The sequence below is a fragment of the Urocampus carinirostris genome, chromosome 2 (assembly GCF_059441175.1).
Source record: "Urocampus carinirostris isolate Australia breed hairy pipefish chromosome 2, RoL_Ucar_1.0, whole genome shotgun sequence".
NCBI classification, from domain to species: Eukaryota; Metazoa; Chordata; class Actinopteri; order Syngnathiformes; family Syngnathidae; genus Urocampus; species Urocampus carinirostris.
This window is the reverse complement of record NC_142350.1, coordinates 43,649,003-43,670,671: the sequence shown is the minus strand read 5'-3', so window position 1 is coordinate 43,670,671 and position 21,669 is coordinate 43,649,003. Positions and strand designations below refer to the sequence as shown.

Below are 21,669 nucleotides of genomic sequence, written 5' to 3'. Positions count from 1 at the left end.
GTCATACTTTGCTGTCTGTTAATACACTTCAAAATCATATTTTCCATTCCTCAGTACTATTCATGTTTGTAACTGTTTTTCACCTAAATTGGCTTTAGTTGCAATGATGTCTGTCTTTTTCCATCGTCTGACATTGTTATTATTTACAGTACACCAGACTTCTTTTTACTGCTTTCACGTTTAGTTTTTTTACCACTTTTAGCTTGAGTCATTTAATTTTATTTATAACACACTAGAACACTTGTTACAGAGAAAATTAATTGTGTTCCTTTGTAACTCATTAGTCCCAACACTGATGCTGAGTCTTCACAAATTTGACAAAATAAATCCAGTCCATGCTTCAATCAATCGACAAGACCCTTTCCTTCACCATCTCATCTGTTTATTTTTAAACTTTTCTTTAAAACAAACAACTCTTCTTCTCCGTCCTTCTATGTAAATACACACTTTTCGTCACAAACACATTAATGTTCAGAAACACAGTAGTCATGTACCATTGGTTCATACAGAACACAGGTGAAGTCTTGCGGCAGTCCTAGCGCAGTCGTCATTGAAAGCTTTGGAATGGCACGGTAAACTCACATGGTCGGAGGAGTTGCTCAAGAGCACAGCGGATTTGGGACCGGGGTATACATATTTATCTTTAAAATGCCTTGGAGTCCAACATGCTGCACTCAAACGCAGGTTGTTATTAAAACTGCAGTAAAAATGTCATTCACAGGACATTCAACTGGATGGTTATGGGGTAGTCACGATTGGGCGAACATAGTTTACTATTCACAAAGTATTCACATGATAATCTACAGCTCGTTATATACACATTCTCTCAACCCGGCCGCACAAAAGGTATTCAGGCACTTGCTGCTTCGGTCCGATGATCGTGTACGGTCGTTTCGATCACGGGCTTAACAGTAGCTACCTACTACGACCTCTCGTCATCAGGCGTTATTTTTCTTCTGTGAGGAAATGTTCACCCGGCTACCATTTGTCAGCTTCGGTCGTCTTTCAGGGGTCTATTAGGGCACGTTCAGAAAAAAAAGCCGCTCTTTATGCTGTTTGGAGGGATATGCTCGCGAGAGTGTTATAAAGGGCGGTGATGGATGATGATGATGGCTGTTTGCTGATAAGAGTTTCCTGCGTTTCAAAGGAAATACGAGGAAAAGTGAAAATAATTCCCTCGCCGTTTTCTAAAATGCTTCTTAATGTTTCTACCAATGAATTTTTGTAGGGCATTAATGTTCTTTAGATGAAAATAGGTTGCATTTTGTAGTCAAAAAATAATATCCAGTATGGCACATGGCAAATATTTTTTTTAATCATTTTATAAATGAAATCTTTCAAAATCAATCACAAATGCTGTCAGATACATTTTCTATTCCTCTTGTTTTAAGGGACAGTGTGTATTATTTGATCACTAGGTGTTGCTCTATTGTGTAGAGCAACCAAAAACAAGTGCTACATAGCAAAAGGAAGAATACCAACTACGGTGACTCAAAAGACCAATAAGCACAATTTTTCTTCAAATATTTTTGCCCAATATTTTGGAGATTTTGGGTACTTGTTGAGGGAAAAAGGTGAAATGAAATGATCTGCATTTCTATAGCGCTTTTCAAGTCAATGACTTCCCAAAGCGCTTTACAATGTGCTCCACATTTCCCAATAGCGGCCTTGCAGCCATGTAAGGCGCTAACCTGCTTATTTGGGGTATTAAGGGTTCAGTGTCTTACCCAATGACACTTGGACATGTAACACGGACGAGCCGGGATTTAAACTGGGATCCCTAGATCCCAAGACAAGCGCTCTACCTCCTGAGCTACTGCCGCCCCACGGCAAGGTGGAGATTTACAGTATGTCAGCTCCCTCTAGGTGAGGCACATGTTATGTAAATTAATGAAAATTTCCAAACCTACAAATAATTTGAAAACTGCATGTTTATATGATACGTCCTATTTTTTTTGCTTATTATTAAAATCAATAGTTTTTTAACTAAATAATACACAATGTCCCTTTAATAAAACAATTATTGCAAAAAGATGATTTGGCAATTTCTCTTAACTTTTTGAGCGACTTTGTAAATCAGACTGTGCCTCACCAAAAAACTCACCGCAAGTCAGAAGTTATTGTTTTTGTCGTATTGTTTTCTTGTTGTGTTTGTTTAAAATGCTTACAATGTTAGCAAAAGCTAGCTCGCCTTATCAAACTAACTGCTTCATTTCATTAAGTATTAGCATTCGGTCGGTTGTGATCTTCTTGGCAATAAACATTAAAAGCTGAATACTAGTTTCATAAAAATTGATCTAAGGAGAGCTATGACATGTTTTGGGGGAGGTTTGCTAGCACGTCTTCAAAATGTGGTAAAAACACTACTTAGACTTGACATCACAAAGAGATTGTTTCTGACTTTAGAACTGTAAACAAAAAGTAATGTAATTGGAAATCACTGCAGCAAATTTTGGAGTTGTTATATTACAGATCGTATGCTAGGGTAAGGAGGCATAAGACCGAAATTTGACTTGCCAATTATAGGAGATTTCCTCTTTTTATATTTAATATTAACTGTTTTTAGGTGAGTATTAGCTGCAAAAACAGAAACAATCCATCATGCCACACTTTCACAAAAGGTCAAAACTAGCCTTGCAATTCAAGTCCATTTGTCATCCAAACATTATAGTTGATGAATTATTGTCTTTTTTGTTTTAGAATCATCATTTTCCTGTCCTACTGAATACAACATACAATCATTGAGTGAATTTCCGTACATCGCAGATGCAGGAATCGATCAAGAAAAAGCAAACAAACATAAAAACAAGGCGAAAATTCAAGTCAGTCACGGGTTTGGCACTCAAACAGGAATGAGTCCGAAAAATGAAAAGAACATTGCTCCGGCCAACATAAGACTGCGAAAAAAGGCATGACTCGACTGGAGAAAATTTGCGGCCGGTCTGTCTGGACTTGGTCTTATAGTCAGAGAGTAAGGCAGTTTATGGTATGCCAGTTATTTCATGCCACAAGCACAGTGAACTGCTTTTGTGTATTTATGAGTAGCTCTTAGCTGTTGAAATGATGAAACAAGGCCAAGGTGAGCCCACTGGACAATAAAATGGGTCAATTTTGTCGTAGCAGTTAATACATATTTTTCTTCTTTTTTTGGGCTGTAGAAAGCCTTGGCACAATAGAGCTTAAGCACAAAAATATTTCCGAAAGGTAAAACGGCACCACAAAGAAGGAAATCACGGCTGTACATTAAAGGTTAAAATTTGAAACCACGTTTGTTGTCATTCACGTTCGTCATCAGTCTTTTTCCAAGAGCGCAGGTCCGAGCAGGAACGGAGAAAAGCCTCCGCGTCACCTGAAATCCAACGTCGTGGAGTACTTGTCGCGCCTTCAGTTGCTATCTTCCTTCGAAGCAGTCCAAGTACTCCAGGATGAGGTCGTAGCAGAATCGATACTGGTCCTGTGAACGGACACAACTCGTTTCAGGGTCGAATAGGGCTGCAATGATACGTCGACGTTGTCGAGAGAATCGATAATAGAAAAACTCGTCAATGAGTTTTATTGTCGCCAAACACATTTTCCCAACAGAGGCATTTTACATGGTTATAATCTCTGCTGAGAATCCCGTATGCGCAATAGTGTATCTGTCTTGAGCGGTAATTTAGAGAAATGACGGTGTCAACCTTATACCGAAACATCTCAAATTTTAAAGCATTTTAGCCTTGTTACGGGACATAAGACTACTTGGTAAGTTTGCTAAACAGACCTGGCGCATCATGGAGGTAACTCTGTGACACATTTAAAGAGCATGTTGGACAGTTGATGGAAACTGAGTCTGACATGGCTCGGTAGGATTCAAGAAACATTCAAGCCAATACGGTTTTCACATACATTGTACATTTTATACGTATGTATTCTGCTATTAAAGGGCTTTAGTGGTATGCCAGACTGTGCCTGACAAACATTCAAAATTAAAAGCATGTAGCGTGCGGCAAAGAGTCACCATGGACCCTTTTAAATACGATAGATTTCAAACTCATGAAAAGCATTAGGTTCTTTTGTTACCAAAATTGCAGTTGACCAATTAATGTACTTACCAAAATGCACAATATTCGGTGTATTTCTTTTACTACTTCTGCTATTGAACATGTTCTTGGTTTACAGGGATACCATTTTTTTAATTTATTTTAAGTTATTATTATTTAGTTGCCTGTCCCTCAAAAATTTTTTTTTTTTTTAAAATGGATTTATTGTCAGGGTCTGTTGTGCCCGCTTCCACAAGGTGACGCTGAGTCTGTTTGGAACTGGGCAGAGGTGTGTCCATTATCCACACACAATCCCCCGGCTGCGCCTGATTTCCTGTCCTTGCAGCCTGTGACTATTGAGTTTTAGATTTAGTTTTACATTTTGAATTAATTTTTGTACCGATCTGCAGTATTTTCAGTTAAAGATGTATATTCTATTTAGCCAAATTTTCTTGTGTTTATTATAATTTGCCACATAAATCAATTTCATGCTAAATTTTGGAAATATTTGTAATTATTTCAATATTCGATTAATCGTTTCAATAGTCTGTGACTAGTCGACTATTAAAATATTCTTAAGTTGCAGCTCTAGGATTGAGGCACCATTGCAACATGTTGTAAACATTATTCTTGAACGCTCACCAGGGATTCCACCATGTTGGGTTTGCAGTTGCGCAGGGTTTTGACCGCATAGAAGATGTCCACCATGTTCTGGTACTGAATCATCTCCAGAAGAATGTTGCAGGCACAGAAGGTTCCACTGCGCCCACCGCCGTTACTGCAGAGGAGATGTCATTGATTTACCATAAAACCACATTAGTAACGCAGGATTGGAGAAGATGACAAGCAACAACAAAACATTGGGGTTTTGGTAAGCTACAGGTTCTTAAACAAGGAATAGGAGCCTTTTTTTCTTCACTTTTTTATTTGGTCTTCTGCTTCACATTTATTTATTTTTTTCCGCATTTAAGTATTTTTCAGTAATCAAATCCTAACCCCGCCAAACAAGTAAATGACCCTGAAAAACATAAAAAATAAGCCTTTCCTAAATAAAATACACCTAAAAAAAGAAATTATGATAACACATAAAAACATTCAGATAGTTAATGACAATTTTAAATAAAATAAAAACGTCAGTGCGAGAGAAAAGACAAACAGAAATGGCTCAAGAAACAAAAGTCATTAAAAAAGGAATGCTTTTCCCCCTCAGGTAAATTCAATATGCTCCTGTAGATTGCATTGCATTAAAACTGACTGCGAAACCATTATTTATTTTTCTTTTCTGTACCTTCTGAGAAAATAATTCCTATCGTTTCATTGGGAGTATGTGGCATTGCATTCCATGATTGTTCTCAATGAAATGAGTGTCTATAGGGTTAGCAATACAACAAACCTATGTATATCAATATATTTTGAAAAATAGTTACCCCCCATATGTACAGTAGCTAAAAACAACTATGGGGTACGAGGTACCTTATGAAAAAGGGGTCCTATATTATTGAATATAAATCTCCTGATATGCAAATCCGCTTGCAGAGGTTGACTTTATTTTCAAGCTGTACTATCATCATTTCCCTCTAGATGGCAATTATGTTTACTATAACATTTGCTGTTTTAACCATTTTTTGTCCTGAATTGGAATGACATGCAAGATAAACATCTATCTACCTTGGTCATTTCCCTCAAGAGGGGTGACCGACAACACATACAATAACAAAGAAAATAAAAGGGAAAAAACACACACAAAATTTTTTGGACCATGGCCAACCCAATTGCCCAAACACCCAAACAAGTTAGGCACCTCGGCACCTAAGTTGGTCATGCTTTCGTCCCTCCAGATGAAACGGGACACCAGAAAGCGGCCATGTCACTCGGGTCAGGGTGACACAACACACTCTTTTGTTCAACAGCAGGGCCCGACAGCTTTCACTGGTTTACCCCTGCTGCATCATACTGGTGCACAGCCGATCCTTAAGAACGCGTCCACAATCCCACTATCCTTTCACAACACCTCTCTACTCCTTTCTATCACCAACAAGAGCTCTAGCTCCCATTATATTTAGACCTCTTTCCTGCAGTGCACTCATGAGATAAACATAGTATCACAATAATACCATTCATAAATTCCAAAAGGTCCCCCCAAAATGGAAAAATACATCTCTTGGTGTTCTGTTTATTTCTATCCTCAGTATAGAAATGGAAGTGGGCAAGATCGAAATTTAGTCTTGGGTAATTTATTTTCCCTCCTTACTGTTGATACTTAAGGAAAAGTCAATCCAATAGACTTGCAGCGGGAAAAATGTGCTTGAAAAGTAAATAATGTGAAGAATATTATTTGTTGGTATTTGAGACAGGATTATTTGTAATACACTTAAAAGTGCTTACTTTTATGCGGGCTCCCAAGTAGTACGCGTACAAAATGGTGCCTCCCTCATGCATTTAACCTTTCATGTACAAACTCATTGGATCCTTAATAAACTGTCATACCTGATCATAAAGAAGATGCCCTAAAAATGTATACCCACTTCAACATTAAATAGCCAAGACCCCTTTTTTAATCTTTCAGACTTTTGGTTTCAAGTAAGAATGAGGGCTTATGGTTTTACGCTTATTCAAAAAACATTCTGGAAATGTGAAAATAAATCTGAAGGGCAAAGACGTGTCTGGGCATTTGTGTCCGGAACTCTTTGCGCTTCAGATTTATTTTCACAATTATAGAATGGTTTTAAAAACAATTTTTTGTTTGTTTGGACGTAAGCCCATTATCCTCCATTCTTATTCTTTAAAAAAATACTTGATTGGCTAGTTAATGTCACAGCTTGTATAGATCTTTTTTGATACCTTGTATATATTCAATCGTGCACTGTCTAGAAAAAGCCAATAGAAAATAGAGAAAGGCTGCTTTAGAGAAAGTGGAGTCAGAAGAGTGCATCCTGGCATTTACGCCAACCTATCGCTCTAGATGTCACAAAACCCAGACATTATCAATGAAGTACTAAAGGACAATCGATTTACACTGTCCCTGAGGCAAATCTGAAAAACTTAGCAGGAGCAGCCAATAAAAAATAAATTGTGGTGGGTTCTCCAGCAGGTTTGGATTGACGTTTTCTTTTTATAAAATCATACATTATTTAAATTGCTTTCATGAAATACAAGGGAGGGGAGGGTGGTACCAATCACTTACAGGCAGTGGACCACAGTGCGACCTTCTCCACAATCTCTCTGCCACTTGTGCACTTGAGCCAGCAGGTTGAGGAACGCCTTCTTTGAGTCTGGGACGTCCCGATACGGAGACCAGCGCAGAAACTGGAACTGGCACACCACCAGTTGACCCTCTTGGAGCTGAACAAGAAAAACAGGTGTCAGGAGTGGACTTGAGGGACTCTGGGGGTGGGGTGGGGAGGTTTTTCCAATATAGTGAGCAGGTCACAAACAAAAAAATAACGTAATAATAATAATAGTAATATTACAGAGCTCCCAAACATTATGATATGGCTTTGCCATCAGTTTTAGTTATGTGCGCTGGCCCTGTAAGAATGCAGCCAGTGGAAGTTTGTAGCTGTGTATATGATTCTGAAAGAGCATTGACTGAGTAAGAAAGTAACAATATGATGTTTAGGTTGGAAATGATACATTTAATGTTTCCTGCTCCCACATGTGAAAGCAAAGTTTTCAATGATTGTTGTTTTAGTCACGACTTTGACTTTCGTTTGAGCTAGCATAACATGCTATCAAAATTATCAAGGCGTGTTTTAGCCAGACACGTTTCTGTATTTGTTTTTTTTTTACAGTTTCACACCTGCCATATAAAAACGGGTCAAAACCATCCCAGTGTTTGTGACTTTTTTGAGGAGGTGTTCAACGACTGGATAGTGGAAAAGGTTTCAATGAGGCCAGAACACATTGAAAAACATAGTAGAGAATTTTCAGAATTCAACATGCTTTCATAGTAGCATTTAATTGGACAATTTGTAAAATTTGACCACTTAATGTCGCCATATTGTGTAAAGCAGGGATGTCAAACTCGGTTTGGCTTTCAGGCTAGATCTTGGCTTTTTTGTTCTGAGGCTGGCTGGATCAGTCAAAGAATAACAACTGCACATTTTTGGTTTGGTTTTTCAGTGTTATGCTTTATCATCAAGCCTATATTAGTTTTCTATCATCCATAGTAAAATTACAGAGGAGAAGGGATCTTTACTAAACACAACATATTCATTCGCCAAGAATCAGGATAAAAGATTTTAATGTTTGTCATTGAATGTGTTAATTGGTTTATTTTAACAGTTTAGGGAAAGGTAGTTTTACACCTGAAGCAACTCACTACACTATACAAGAACAACACTGCATTCTGCATTTATCTGCAAAAATCATAACTTCTGATAGAAATGACCTAGAGACTTGGTTCAGGGATGTGATTGACGCGAGGAGATAAAGTCTGAAACCTAGCTGGGGGTTTGGGGGCGACCGCCCCCCCCCGCAAGCTCCTGGGTTTTAAGCAATTTACTTGTCCAAAACCATGCTTATATTTATCATTTAAGTAACATTTTTAGAAGATTAAAATAATTTGCCCACATAACTGTTTTTTTTTGTAAATACTGCAAGGTGAGTTCAAATGCAGTTCAGTCCCTGCAGCTTGTGCAACAATGCGGCCAATTTTTCTAACGGCCGCCAGGGTGCGCCAGAGCAATAAAGGTAAGAATGAGACAGTCGGATTTTGAATTTGTTTGCTACGCAAGTGAAAAAGTGAAAGTGAAAAAGTCGGAATTCCGACTATAGTCGGAAAAATCACATCCCTGTTGGGTCTTTTTTTTGATATTTTCGGAAATTTATGAATAGCCTGATTGATGAATCCAACTGGCCGTACCTGTCCCGCGAGCCGTACGTTAAACAAACTCGGTTAATTGCGACCGAGATGAGGTGCTGCAAAACGCAGGGAAGAATACAAACTATGGAGACTTAAGGTGACCAAACCACACTATTTTCTTCTGTTTTCGTCCAGCCTTTCACAAGGTTTTTGTTTTTCGGGTTACACTTAGCAGCAAGAAGGTGATCAATCATGTCTTCTCCCTCTAGGTCAGTGCTTCTCAACTATCTTCTGTCATGTCCCTCTCGGAAGAAGAAAACCTCTCTAGGGTTGGCTTTGATGGGAACCAACTAATAATCAAGACTCACATTAAATAGGGAAGAGGCATAGCCAATCGATGTGGCCTCTGCATCAGCGCTTCAGCGAAGTACATAATTTAACCCTCTGAGGACCTACTTGAACGGATTGTGAAAGTGAGCACATAATGTTGGTGAGGATAGAATAATGATTGCTCGAGATGATGATGACACATCACCTACGTCCATGCCAAATCTTTTTTCGGCACATTATAACTGAAAAAAAAAGTAGCTTCTCAGCGTGATTGGGGTGTAATGTCTTTAAGTCAAGGCCTAATTTATTTAGCACCATGCTCGCCGCTGCAAAAATCCTTAGACACAGTAAGCACACCGGCCTTTTCCTCTTCCTTAGTCACGCTTCTTCATATTGCCTTTTCTTGGCTTTTAGGGGGAGACTTTTATTTGTCTCTTTTGATCCTCTTTTTGCCTGTCTTCTAACCACTTTTTAAGATTTAATATTTTTTATTGTGTAACTTGAAGGTCTGCTGCTCTTCGTGTCTACACTTCACACTCTTTGCTATGTGCAAAGCGCCAATCCTCAGTGCTAAACAAACTTCTACACCATTAAGGGCACACTCTGCCGTTGATAGTGCCATTGCCTCATAATGTAGTGGAGTTGCAATTGCATTTTATTCTTGGATAGTTAAAAAAGGAAAACAAATCCCTGAGGTCAAAAGTTCCCCCCTTGAAAGAGCCTTTATTTTAGAAGCAGTGCTATGAGCTACATGATGCGCAAAAATAAATACAAATTTATTTACCTGCGAGTATCAGAAAAAAAAGTCTCATTTGTGCCGGATATTGCCATCATCATTATCATCTTTTTCCTCATCAGCACTAATGGCATACATGTGACTGCTATTGGGCAGCCATCCTGTCATGTTTTAAGGTATTGGTAATTGCCATTTGTTTTGTTTTTATTGGGTATTAAGCATGAATATAAGTGGAGTCCAAACGCCAAGTTCCAAATTCCATACATCTCCTTTAAAGAGTAATCTTTTAACACTAACTCAACTCAAATTAAATCAAAATTATTGGTAAAACACTTTTCAGCCAATAAAATGCCGTTCAAAGAGCTGTATAAAAACATTCAGTGTATAAATAAGGCAATAAATCAATTCCAGCCCATCCCAGCTCTCTTCGAGAAGTGGGCAAGGGACACCATGAACTGGTTGCCAGACAGTCGCAGGGCACATAAAGACAGACAACTCACTCGCTGATTTACACCTAGGGACAATTTGGACCGGTCAATTAACCTGGAATGCATGTTTTTTGGAATGTGGGAGGAAACCGGAGTGGCCGGAGGAACATCCAAACTCCGCACAGGAAAGCTGGTAGCTGGATTTAATCCCATGACCTCACACCTGTGCCCCAGACACGCTAACCACTCATCCGCCGTGCCACCAGGCAATAAATCAATATCCTTTATCCCCACCCAACAACCCAAAACACCAAATTCACAGAAGTACACACAACGGTTAAAATAAAGTAAAAACACAAAATAAGTAGTAACGGAAATAAAATACGATTATTGCAAGGCACAGACTAACAAAGTGAGGAAAGGGACCTGAGGTAGGCTGCAGATGGCCTCAAAATTTTCAGCCGATTAACCACACCCTATCAGTGTGTCATCCCCCAACATGAGAAAACACTGAAATAATAATAAAAAAAATTAACAACTGCAGAACAAAAACAAACATGTGGAAGAAAAAGCAAAATTCGCCACTGTAAAAGGTTAGAAGTTAAACAAATCAAGCAAGATAAAAATGGTCAATTTAAGAAAAGTCCTTTTTCTATGGAGTATTAAACTAACATTGGTTATTTTACTGTGTATTGATGTCGACGAGCATTAGAGTTGAGCGCTTTCATCGGTATCAGTTTGAATAAAGTAAACAGGAAAAAAAATCAGATCGCCATCATTGTGTAAGTCAATCCGAAATTCTTAACCTGCTAACCGAAATGATTTCTTCTTTTGGCTCACATGTATTTAGAGCAGCATTATTTCTGTGTGTGTGTGAGCAACTGTCGCTTTGTTGTCGCGTTTGAGCATTCCCTTGGCCGCCTGCCGGCCTTCTGCTCGGTCAGCACAGTAGCTCGGGAGAAAGAACGGCACGCCGACTGTAAAGGCACGAGCGTGCGACAGAAGGAACGTCCCTGTCCGTTCATAACCTTGCCCCCAAGACTCACCTAATACTTAAGGAGCAGTTGGGAAGCGTAAGTCATGCAAATTGGCCTTGCAGAGACATGAATGACACAAGGAGGAATCGCTTTACTGCCTTTCTTAACACGACACACGCACGTGCCTTCGGTGCGCTTCCTCCACATTTTGCACACGATTGTTTGTCCCTTCACTTACAGAAACATTTACCTATCACGAGTAGGAGCGGGAGGAGGGTCGACTCAAGGGCAGGCAACAGAGGACAGGAAAGGGGCAATCAAGAAGGGAAGTTAAGTGCACAGCTTGCTCTTGTAATTGCTCGACAGGGAGCCCGATTCACGCTTATGCAGAATATACAGACAAAAAGTCATACTTGCATCTGCACAATCAACTTTAAAGTATTATAGGGACAGTGTTTATTAATGACCTCCAGATGGTGGCACAGGAATTTTTCATATGTAGCACCTGCAAAGGAGATTGCACAGGATGAAGGTTGGTTATTTTGACCCTTATACCCCACTTCTGTTCATTATTATGACTATTGTGCACCGTTTGATCATAATGCTGTTGTTTGAATCCCACACCCTTTAGAGTGGATCTGCCTTTGTAAATTAGGAGGCTTAATAACAAGAATGGGCTCAGGGGAGAGCTTTTCGAACAGGTTGGAATTTCTTATCTGAGGTTTGGGTGCTTTCCTGTTCTCCTTGCAAGTTCAAAATACACCAATGTCTTCTTTACCTATTTTGAGTATCCACTATCTATAAAAGTATCAAATATGCCCGCTTGTGTGTGTGTGTGTTCATGGGTATGTGTTGGGTGGACGTAGTAGGGGACACCATGATAGTGAAGGACACTATGATCATTTTTAGGGGGTGAAATGTTGGCATTATAAGCTGTTGGCGCACAGATTGTATAAAAAGCCTGCGAGCTATTATCAGGTGTGCACTAAATACAACAATGGTACACATAACTGAGACTGCACTTTTTAGGTAAGTGCACCTCATGGTTGTGTAAATGCAGTAACTAACACCAGGTTGGTGGCCTTGGGGGTAGGTTCCGCCCCGAGACTGGGAGGTTGCAGGTTCGAGCCTCGGCTGGGTCATACCCAAGACTTAAAACAGCGCTCGGCATTAGGGGTTGGAATTGGGGGGTTTTGTCACCTAATGACTCCCAACGAGAAGTTGCAACACATAAATTGGGTTGAACGAGGGGGCTGGGAATCCCCTCCTCTGTATCAATCTCACAGAGTCAAAATGTGAATATGTTCTTGACTCTAGCCACCTCCCACTAGGGGGATACGGCTCCGGTATATTTGTATATAATATAACACTATTACACTTTATTTATCAATGTATTACATCTTCATTTTTTTTACCTAAAAATAATTCCAAGTTTAGGTGCAAATTATGTTTTACGGTAGTATATTACTGTATTTGTGCGAGGATTGATCAGTCGGAAAATCTCGCTGACCAAAATCGCTAAACATTGGATGCAACAGATATCAAACCTGGGTAGAGGCGGTGAGAGTGCTAAATTCTAACCACTAGACAACAAGTGACGTAGATAACATACGAAAAGGCATTCAATTTTATCTCATAATCACACTATTTTGAGTTACGATAGTAGAGATGAATGTTACAGAAGAAAATTAGTGGAAAAAAAAGTAAAAGCACAAAGAGTATCGTGTCATAAATGTGTTTTATGAGGAATGCCTGGAATATGGCAATAGAACCACTTTTTCCATTTGTTTATAATTATTTATTTATTTTTAAATGTTATTGTTTATTAATACAATATCCATTGCAGCCTGGTCATCCTGGAAGAGGGATTATTACCTCCTCAAGGTTTCTTCATTTTTCTCATGTTGAGTTTTTTGAGTTTTCCCTTTCCCTCATGTAGGTTTTAGATCTGGGGATGGTGTAATAATAATCCGTAGTTTGAAATAATCTGTGGTCTGTGCCGCCCTTTGAGACTCCTTGTGATTATGGGCTATACAAATGTTTGTTGTGTTCCTTGTTTATAATGTCAATAAATTATTTTAATCATTGCAGCACTCATTCAACAACATTTGTAACTCACAATGCTTAATTTCAGCTAAGAAAACGTAAAACAAAATTTTATACCAATTTCAATTAAAAAATTAGGGGTGCGCGCGATACACGAGTGAGCATTGCACATGAATAAACCCGGTCATGTTATAAGTAATTATATGTAAAAAATTGCCACTCCAAAAAACGATATATATTGATAACTTTAACACACCATATTTATAATTACCAAATAATAAGGTTTATATCTTAATATTTAACATATTGGAATGGTCATTTATTGTTACATTCCAAATTATACCTCAAAAGTAACACAGAAAATATTAAATACACAGTGAGCCTGGAACATAGTATCGGTATTAAATAATTATCCAGCCATTACATTTATACTTGCACAGTGTAATCCATGGCAGCACAGCAGCACAGTGGTCAGCGCGTGTGCGGCACAGTTCTGAGGTTGTTGGATCAAACCTTACTGTGTGGAGATTGCATGTTCTACCTGTGCTTGCGTGGGTTTCCTCCGGGAACTCCGGTTTCCTCCCACATTCAAAAAGCATGCATGTCAGGTTAATTGGCCGGTCCAAATTGTCCCTAAATGAGTGAGTTGTCTGTCTCTGTGTGCCCTGCGACTGTCTGGCAAGCAGTTCAGGGTGTCCCCTGCCCACTGTCCGAAGATAGCTGGGATGGGCTCCAGCACCCCCGCGACCCTACTGAGGATAAGCGGTGCAGATAATGAATGGATGGAATAGATAGTGTAATCCACCAATTTGTCCTCATTGCAGTTATGTGTGATTATCTCAGCTGACTTGGAGCAAAGGGGTGGTCCCAACCTCCAAATGAAGACCAGGTCACATTTATTAAAAGAGCCATTCAGGCAGAAATATTCTCACCCATTTGTAGCCTTAGCAAAAAGAACAGAGAGAGGAAAAATAAGTAATACTGATATACTAGGTTTTAATATCTTTCAAAATACCTTGCAATTTGCCAAGCACTGTTATATAGACTATGATGAATACCGGAATTTTATGAACCATATTAAAATAGGATTTGTGCAGATGAGATGAAGAGGCCAAGGCAGTCGAAATTCAGCATCAGGTCAAACATTTCGCCTTTAAGCCGCCATGCGCACAGAGTAGTTGCATAGAAATTCAAATCACTCCCTTCAAAGTTGAGCTTTTTTCCCCTTCTTCGCAGACAAGCCAACAGTTCTTTGACTTTGAGATGAATCACATAGGGTCGGCAGTCAATGCATTTCTAATGAGGTTATAATAATAACCTATCACGTTTGAGTCTGGCAAAATGATAGGCACTAGAGGTAGGATCTTAGGCCCGAGCTCGACCGGAAATTCGGGCGTAAAATGTCAATATTTACGTTCGGGTTCGGACCGGGCTACTTTCTCAGATTAAGCTAAACACCTCTCCTCCTCCCTTCTTCTCATAAATAAAATGTGAAACTAAGGGTTTGCTTTGGGCATGGTTCCTCAAATCAAGTTCATTTGTTGAGTATGGGCTTGTCCTAAATACCAGAATGGCTTTTTTTAGGCCCGATCTTACCTCTAGTAGGCACATTTGTGATTTGTTTTGTCTTACACACTCACCCTCGTGACGTTCTTGACCCGAAACAGGCGAGTAATCACGTCGTCATCCGCCGACATTGACAGGAACTCTACCTCCATTGGTCCGTACTGCTGAAGTCCGGGCTCGGGCCAGTACTGGACGCATGGCTACAGGTGGGAACAACCATACTTAGTGTAAGAAGGGAATATTTAGTCACAAATGTACTGTATTTTCCGCACTAGAAGGCGAACCGGATTTTAAGGTGCACCCTCAAAAATAGTCTTTTGTGATTTTTTTTTTTTTATCTATAAGACATACTAGACTGTAGGGAACATGAAATAAAAATTACTTTAATATCGATACTAAGGAAGTACTTAGATTGGGTTGATAGGATTCTGCTGGGATGGATACTTTACTTCCCCGCCAATTTACTCAAGGCGACGCTTCTATATGAAGATGGCACAGTACTTCTGTTTCTCACCCAGCACCCTCTGCCACTTTCTATATGTATGCCTGTTTGTGTGACTGACAGGCACACATTTAGAACCTCTCCCAACCTGGTCTACCACTGCATACTGCCTGCCAGGCAGAAAAGAGGGCCACATCCCTCAGATCTCTCAGAAAGGACAATGCCAGGTATAATTTGTATCGTAAAGTAGTCTGCTACTGCGGCAACCCTAAATATTTACATAAAAACCTGAAAAAGCGCAACCTGCAGAGAGCAACAAGCTGCAACCAAACATGTAAAAATCCTACTGTTCCTGAACAAACACCTGAAAATCCGTTGTTACTAGTGCAGCAGGGCTGTGAGAGACAATTGATACTTTAATTTGCACCACTGACTTAGTTTCTAAATATCGTACAATGGGCGGTACTCTAGTGAAAATAGTTAAAATTGTTACACAGTACATAAGTAGTGGCCCAGTGGATGGGATTCGGCGTGCCCACCGCTGCGACTCAAGTTCGATTCCCATTGCATCGTTCGCGCTGAGAAAAAGTAAAACTATATTTTCTACTGATTTTGGATTAAAAAAACAGTGTGCATTATACACGAATAAATATGATAGTTTTCAAAGTGTGAGTCCATCAGGTACATCAATAAGAACAATAAAATGTAAGTGAGCCAAACCCAAGCAGTCCTAACAGGGACAGTTAAGATGTTTTACACACTTGGGAATGTAATAGCTTCAATAACTTATGAGAGTAGCTAGAGAACTCAGATTTGTTTATCAGGCAATTAAAGCAAAGGCGTATAAAAAGCAAGCAAAATAGACTATTAAAAAACGAGTCTTTCAATTAATGAATGCCCACTCCTTTTGGGAATGTGTTCGCCGGTGTAAAGTCGCAGCATGCGTGATTTCAAAGATTTAAAAAAAACAAGTTAATGCGTGGTATAAAAAGTCCAGTAAACAACTGAGTAATAAATATAGTAAGTAAAGAAAAAGTACAAACAAACATTTCTTCTTTGGTTGGTATAAAGTATAGCTCCAATTTAGGGGTTAGTTTCTCAGTTTTACAAGATTTGTTTTCCCCACTTTTCAGTTTAGAGGCTCTTCGAAAAGAATGTTCTAGTGTATTTCTTCTCGAATTTTGCTCAGGAGGTAGCGCGCTCGTCTTGGGATCAAGGGATCCCAGTTCGAATCCCGGCTCGTCCGTGTTACATGTCGAAGTGTCCTTGGGTAAGACACTGAACCCCTAATACCCCCAATAAGCAGGTTAGCACCTTACATGGCTGCACAGATCACGGCCGCTATTGGGAAATGTGGAGCACATTGTAAAGCGCTTTGGGAAGTCATTGACTTGAAAAGCGCTATATAAATGCAGATCATTTCATTTCATTGTAAGTCTTAGGTATGACTCGGCTGAGGCTTGAACCAGCGACCACCCAGTCTCGGAGCGGGCGCCCTACCATCTACCATCTAGGCTACCGAGCTGAACATCCCAAAAAGGAGTGTGAACTAAAATATAGTAATGCAGGAAAAATAATTTGCCTACAGAAAAAGAACAAATACATTTACCATAATTTCCAGACTATAAAGAATGCCTAACACCAGCATGGCCAGAAATTTAGAAGTGCGTCTTCTATACCGCAAAATTGGTGGATAAGTATAGAAATGCATCCAATAGAGCTTTATTACACAAAGTACAGCTGTATACCACCCTATTTGTGCAATGATTGATTAGTCATATAATGTTGATGATCAAATTCGGAAAACATTGGATGCAATGGAAATCAAACCCAGGTCACGGCGGTAAAAGTGCAGAAACGTAACCACTTCACCTCGACAGATGACTGGGAAACAGGCATTTGATTTTATCTCATTTTCACACTATTTTTACTCATGGTGCCAGGAATGAATGTTAGAAAATGGAAAACACATAGGGTTGTCCGGAAAAATAAAAATAAAAAAAGGGAAACAACTCTTTTGGTGTATCTGAAGATGAATTGGACTTTTACACTAATATGTACCATACGTGTAAAAAACTGCAACGATTATGCATGGATAAATACGGTAGCTCTTACTGGAGTTTTCATTCTATGCACCTTATAGTCTGGTGCGCCTTATATATGACAATATATATGTTAAAATACTATATATTGGGGGTGTGTCTAATAATCCGGTTCATGTGAAAATACTTGAAACATATATTTTTTTTAAAAAGCAGAGATTTTCAGTGTCGTTAGCCTTGAAGATCAATCTCAGCAAACACACACAAACAGCGGCCAATTGTAAATTATTATCTTCACAATCTTTATATGAGACATCGTCAAGTCTCAGAGGATTTCAAATGTCAAAGTATCCTCAGAACTTTTTGAAAGGAAGCATGCCAGCAATTTTTAATAACATATGAGGTCTGTGTCACTAGTAGTTTGTATTGGAAATCCATTTTTTGGTATATGAGTTAAGGAACCTTTGTGACACTATTCACAAGATTAAATCCAAATACCGCAGAGAAAATTGAATGGGAAAAACATCTAAATGTATTCCCAAATAGTTTTTTTTTCAATCAGGCACAGTATATGTAGTATGTAGTATGCTGGGGGACTCAAGAGATGTAGTCTCCAAGTTGGCTTGTTTACTGTAGAGCTGTGACGCCATTGAAGGAATATAGTTACAAAATGGCGAATGCCATTTAGCACAACATGTGAGACCATCTCGGAAACAGACAGCGAATGTAGTTATTTGATCGGCTAGCCTTGCGTTAGCGCCAGTTCTGCCATGTTCCTTGGTTTATTACCGGCCTGCTTTGCTTTTATGGCCCTTACTGCTGCGGGTTTGGCTTGTTGGTTTTCGGTTAGCCTGGCTGCTCACTGCATGTTTTTTGATAGGCTAGCCTAGTGTTAGCGTCGGTTGTGATGTATTCGCTGATTTTTTTTTTTATTCAACTTTATCGCCGTAGCTGCTTTTCGTGATTGATTCCTGGTGAACCTGGCTGCTCACTGTGTGATTTTTGTCCTGCCAGCTGAGGCTGCGGCCTCCGTTTGTTGATCTGTCCTGGTTAGGCCCCTGTTTGGTGGCTCTCTATGTTTGTTTTTTTGCTAGTTAACCCATTTTTGGCTGCTCACCCTCTGTTGTACCATTACTGCATCCACCTGAGGTACAACGTCCAAGCGTTCTCCCCAAAAAGTACCAGAACTTTGCTTAGGTCACTTGCAACCTCTTCCACTAATTTACATGTCAAATATGGCGACCGGCTTGCTGAGGTGCTGGTGTTCCTCCGATGAAATCTGTTCTCATTTAATAATTGGAATATATCAATGGATATATAGTAAAGAAAATAAGTATTTAAACACCCTTCTATTTTGCTATTTTTCTCACTTAGAAATCATGGAGGGTTCTGAAACTTTCATCGTATGTGCATGTCCACCGTGAGAGAGATAAACTAAAAAGAAAAATCCAGAAATCACAACACGTGATTATTTTAATGATTTCTTTGTGTTGTATAGCTGCAAATAAGTATTTGAACACCTGCAAAAATTAATGTTAATATTTGGTACAGTAGCCTTTGTTTGCTATTACAGTGGTCAAACATTTCCTGTAGTTTTTCACCAGCTTTACACACACTGCAGGAGGGATCTTGGCTCACTCCACCACACAGATCTTCTCTAAATCAGTCAGGTTTCTGAGCTGTCGCTGAGAAACACGGAGTTTGAGCTCCCTCCAAAGATTTTTGATTGGGTTCAAGTCTGGAGACTGGCTGGGCTATGCTAGAACCTTAATATGCTTCTTACGGAGCCACTCCTTGGTTTTCCAATGGATATAAAAAGATTCTATGCAAAAACGATGTACTATTTCCTTATGTTTTGCATGTTCAAGAATTTGGGATTACTTTTAAAGGCAGTTCTCTTAGTATACCGGGAAGAGTTTGCCAATTTTTCACACAGTTACAGGAGGCAGGCAACAACAGGGGGTGCCCAGACACAGCAGGCTGGTGCTAATAATAGCAAGAAGAATGAGGCGGAGAGTTGTTATGTTCTTTATGAGATCGCAGTGAGAAGAGAGGCAGGAAAAGAACTCCAATCCCTCAAATTAACTCGCCAACAGCGCTCATAACAGAGTATTGTGATTAAACTTGCGCAAAAAACTCTATTCTAAGTCAAAAAGTGCTGCACTGCGCTGAAAGAAGACACACTTATTTTTCTTCCTGGGAGTTGATCAAAACCGGGAGCAGGACCTGCTCAACATGTTGCAGTTATTGCATATGCGCTTTAGCAGAAGCTAGCCGCTTACATGTTTTAAACATAAGAAGCCTCTCCGATGACTCAAAGCAATTTGGAACAAGATTAATGATTTAACTCGAGCTGCAGCGTATTTTCAGGCCCGTGACACAATGAAATATGTATTTTAGATTTGCACACGGCCAAGTTTGATTATGCAAAAAGTGTGACATTAGTAAATCCGGTCTTTTGAGAGGAGCAAAGCACTCTCTGCTTCGCGGTCGGAATGATCTCTTTCTTACGCTTCTGGGATTGATTTTTTTTTTAAACGTTTTTTTTTCATCTTAATAATGGCGGATATTCGCTTCTTTGTTGCCACGCTAACAAGAAGCACAATTAAAATCTAAGAGGCGATAGTGCAGTGAGGGAGAAACTGCGAAGACAAGCGGCGTGTGCTAAGATTGAAAAAGTGGGGCGCCGACAAAAAAAAAAAAGATGGGGCCGGAGGGTAGCACGAGCCTATTCTTCAGAGATAGAACTTTGGGAAGTGGGGGTGGGAGGAATAAGAGGGGCGGGTGTTATCTAGTCAGTCCTTGAGATCAATGTGGTCAGGGATCAAAGACAGACAAAATGGTGTGAAAGAACAAATCCTGGGCACAGTGAGATATAGATGGATTGATGGGAGTGGGAGATGGAAAGTTCCCACTGATGTAAAAACTAAGGAGAAGGTGTCACCAGTTCACCATTTACATTTTTTTTCTGGCTAACTCTACTCAATCTTTTTTACTGTTATATCTTATTTGTATTTTTCTACGCTTGGCAGACATTGGAAGCTTGCCCTTTGAGACTTGCTGGGGAAATAAAGACTACCATGGGCAGAAAAATGACTGCAACCGAACAGCTAACTTTGATTAGCAGAAATATATAAGATGAGTATACACCTGGGGCGAATAAAAAATGAATAGTGGGACACAAAATTCCCCCAGGGTGGAGAAACCCCTTGTAGAGGTTCAAAAGTCTGTATTTAGCCGAGGCAGGCACCAAAATAGTTATAATAATAATAATAATAATAAAAGGAAAAAATACCAAAATGAAAAAGTAGTGAAAAGCTGAGAAAAAAACAAAAGGAGAGAGAAAAAAAGAGCATAAAAAATTCAGAAAAAAAGCCAGAAGAAAAGAAAGAAGCAAATAAAAGGGAAAAAAGGTAATAGAGAACAAAAAACGCAAGAAAAAAGTAACAACTAGGAAAAAATGAACACAGTGAGATTTTTTTAAAAAATAAATTTAAAAAAAAGGAAAAAAAGAGGAAAAAGTTTGTGTTGCATTCAAATAATTTCCAATTATATCAAGTTAATGTTGTTGCCAACATTGTACTTCCACTAAAAGATGTAATTAAATACAGTATCGTGCAACCGACTAACTAAGCCCCCAAAAATGTTAGTATTATGCGACAAAAGATATCAGGAAAAAAAAGAAATGGAAATCTTGTGAAAGAATTGTAATAACAAATGACGTTTGCAATCATCCATTAGTCAATTCATTCAAAAGTGATTTTTTTTTTTGCATTGTCGGAAACTCAGCAAGGAAGAATAGAAACTACAGAGACTTATAGTGACTAGAACGCTCAATATTTGTCCTCATAGGAGGTAGGAGGTAAAGCGCTCGTCTTGGGATCAAGACGTCGCAGGTTCGATTCCTGGCTCCTCCGTGTTATATGTCGGGCAAGACACTGAATCCCTAATGCCCCAGATGAGCAGGTAGTTGCCTTGCATGGCTGACGCTGCTATCAGTGGTGAGTGTGTGTGAATGGGTAAGAGTGAAGTACATTGTAAAGCGCTTGGGGAGGTCATCATTGACTTGAAAACCACTATATAAATGCAGAACATTTACATTTAGACTCCTTAGGAGTAAACGGCAATAGTTCCCTACACATACGAGTTGACACCTGCCATTTCGCATTACAGAAAACGTCTCTTAACACATGTTGAGCATGGCCAAACGCAGATAGGACGGAGAATAAATGAAATAGGGATTCTATTACCTTGAAAACAATCCTCTAAGGTGAAGCGT

At 39.3% G+C, this 21,669-nt stretch overlaps 1 protein-coding gene across 3 annotated transcripts in view; it reads right to left on the bottom strand.

Annotated features, from left to right (window-relative positions):
- Window positions 1–360: 360 nt before the first annotated feature.
- The window catches only part of ptprub (protein tyrosine phosphatase receptor type Ub), a 298,931-nt gene continuing 277,622 nt past the window's right edge, over window positions 361–21,669 (bottom strand). For all 3 annotated transcript variants that reach the window (XM_088326610.1, XM_088326611.1, XM_088326612.1), the window contains 4 exons: window positions 14,981–15,106; window positions 7,204–7,361; window positions 4,662–4,797; window positions 361–3,454 (listed from right to left, as the gene is read on the bottom strand). In XM_088326610.1, coding sequence (XP_088182736.1) covers window positions 3,392–3,454; window positions 4,662–4,797; window positions 7,204–7,361; window positions 14,981–15,106 — 483 coding nt within the window. In that variant the 3' untranslated portion in view covers window positions 361–3,391. The remainder of the gene's footprint in view (window positions 3,455–4,661; window positions 4,798–7,203; window positions 7,362–14,980; window positions 15,107–21,669) is intronic.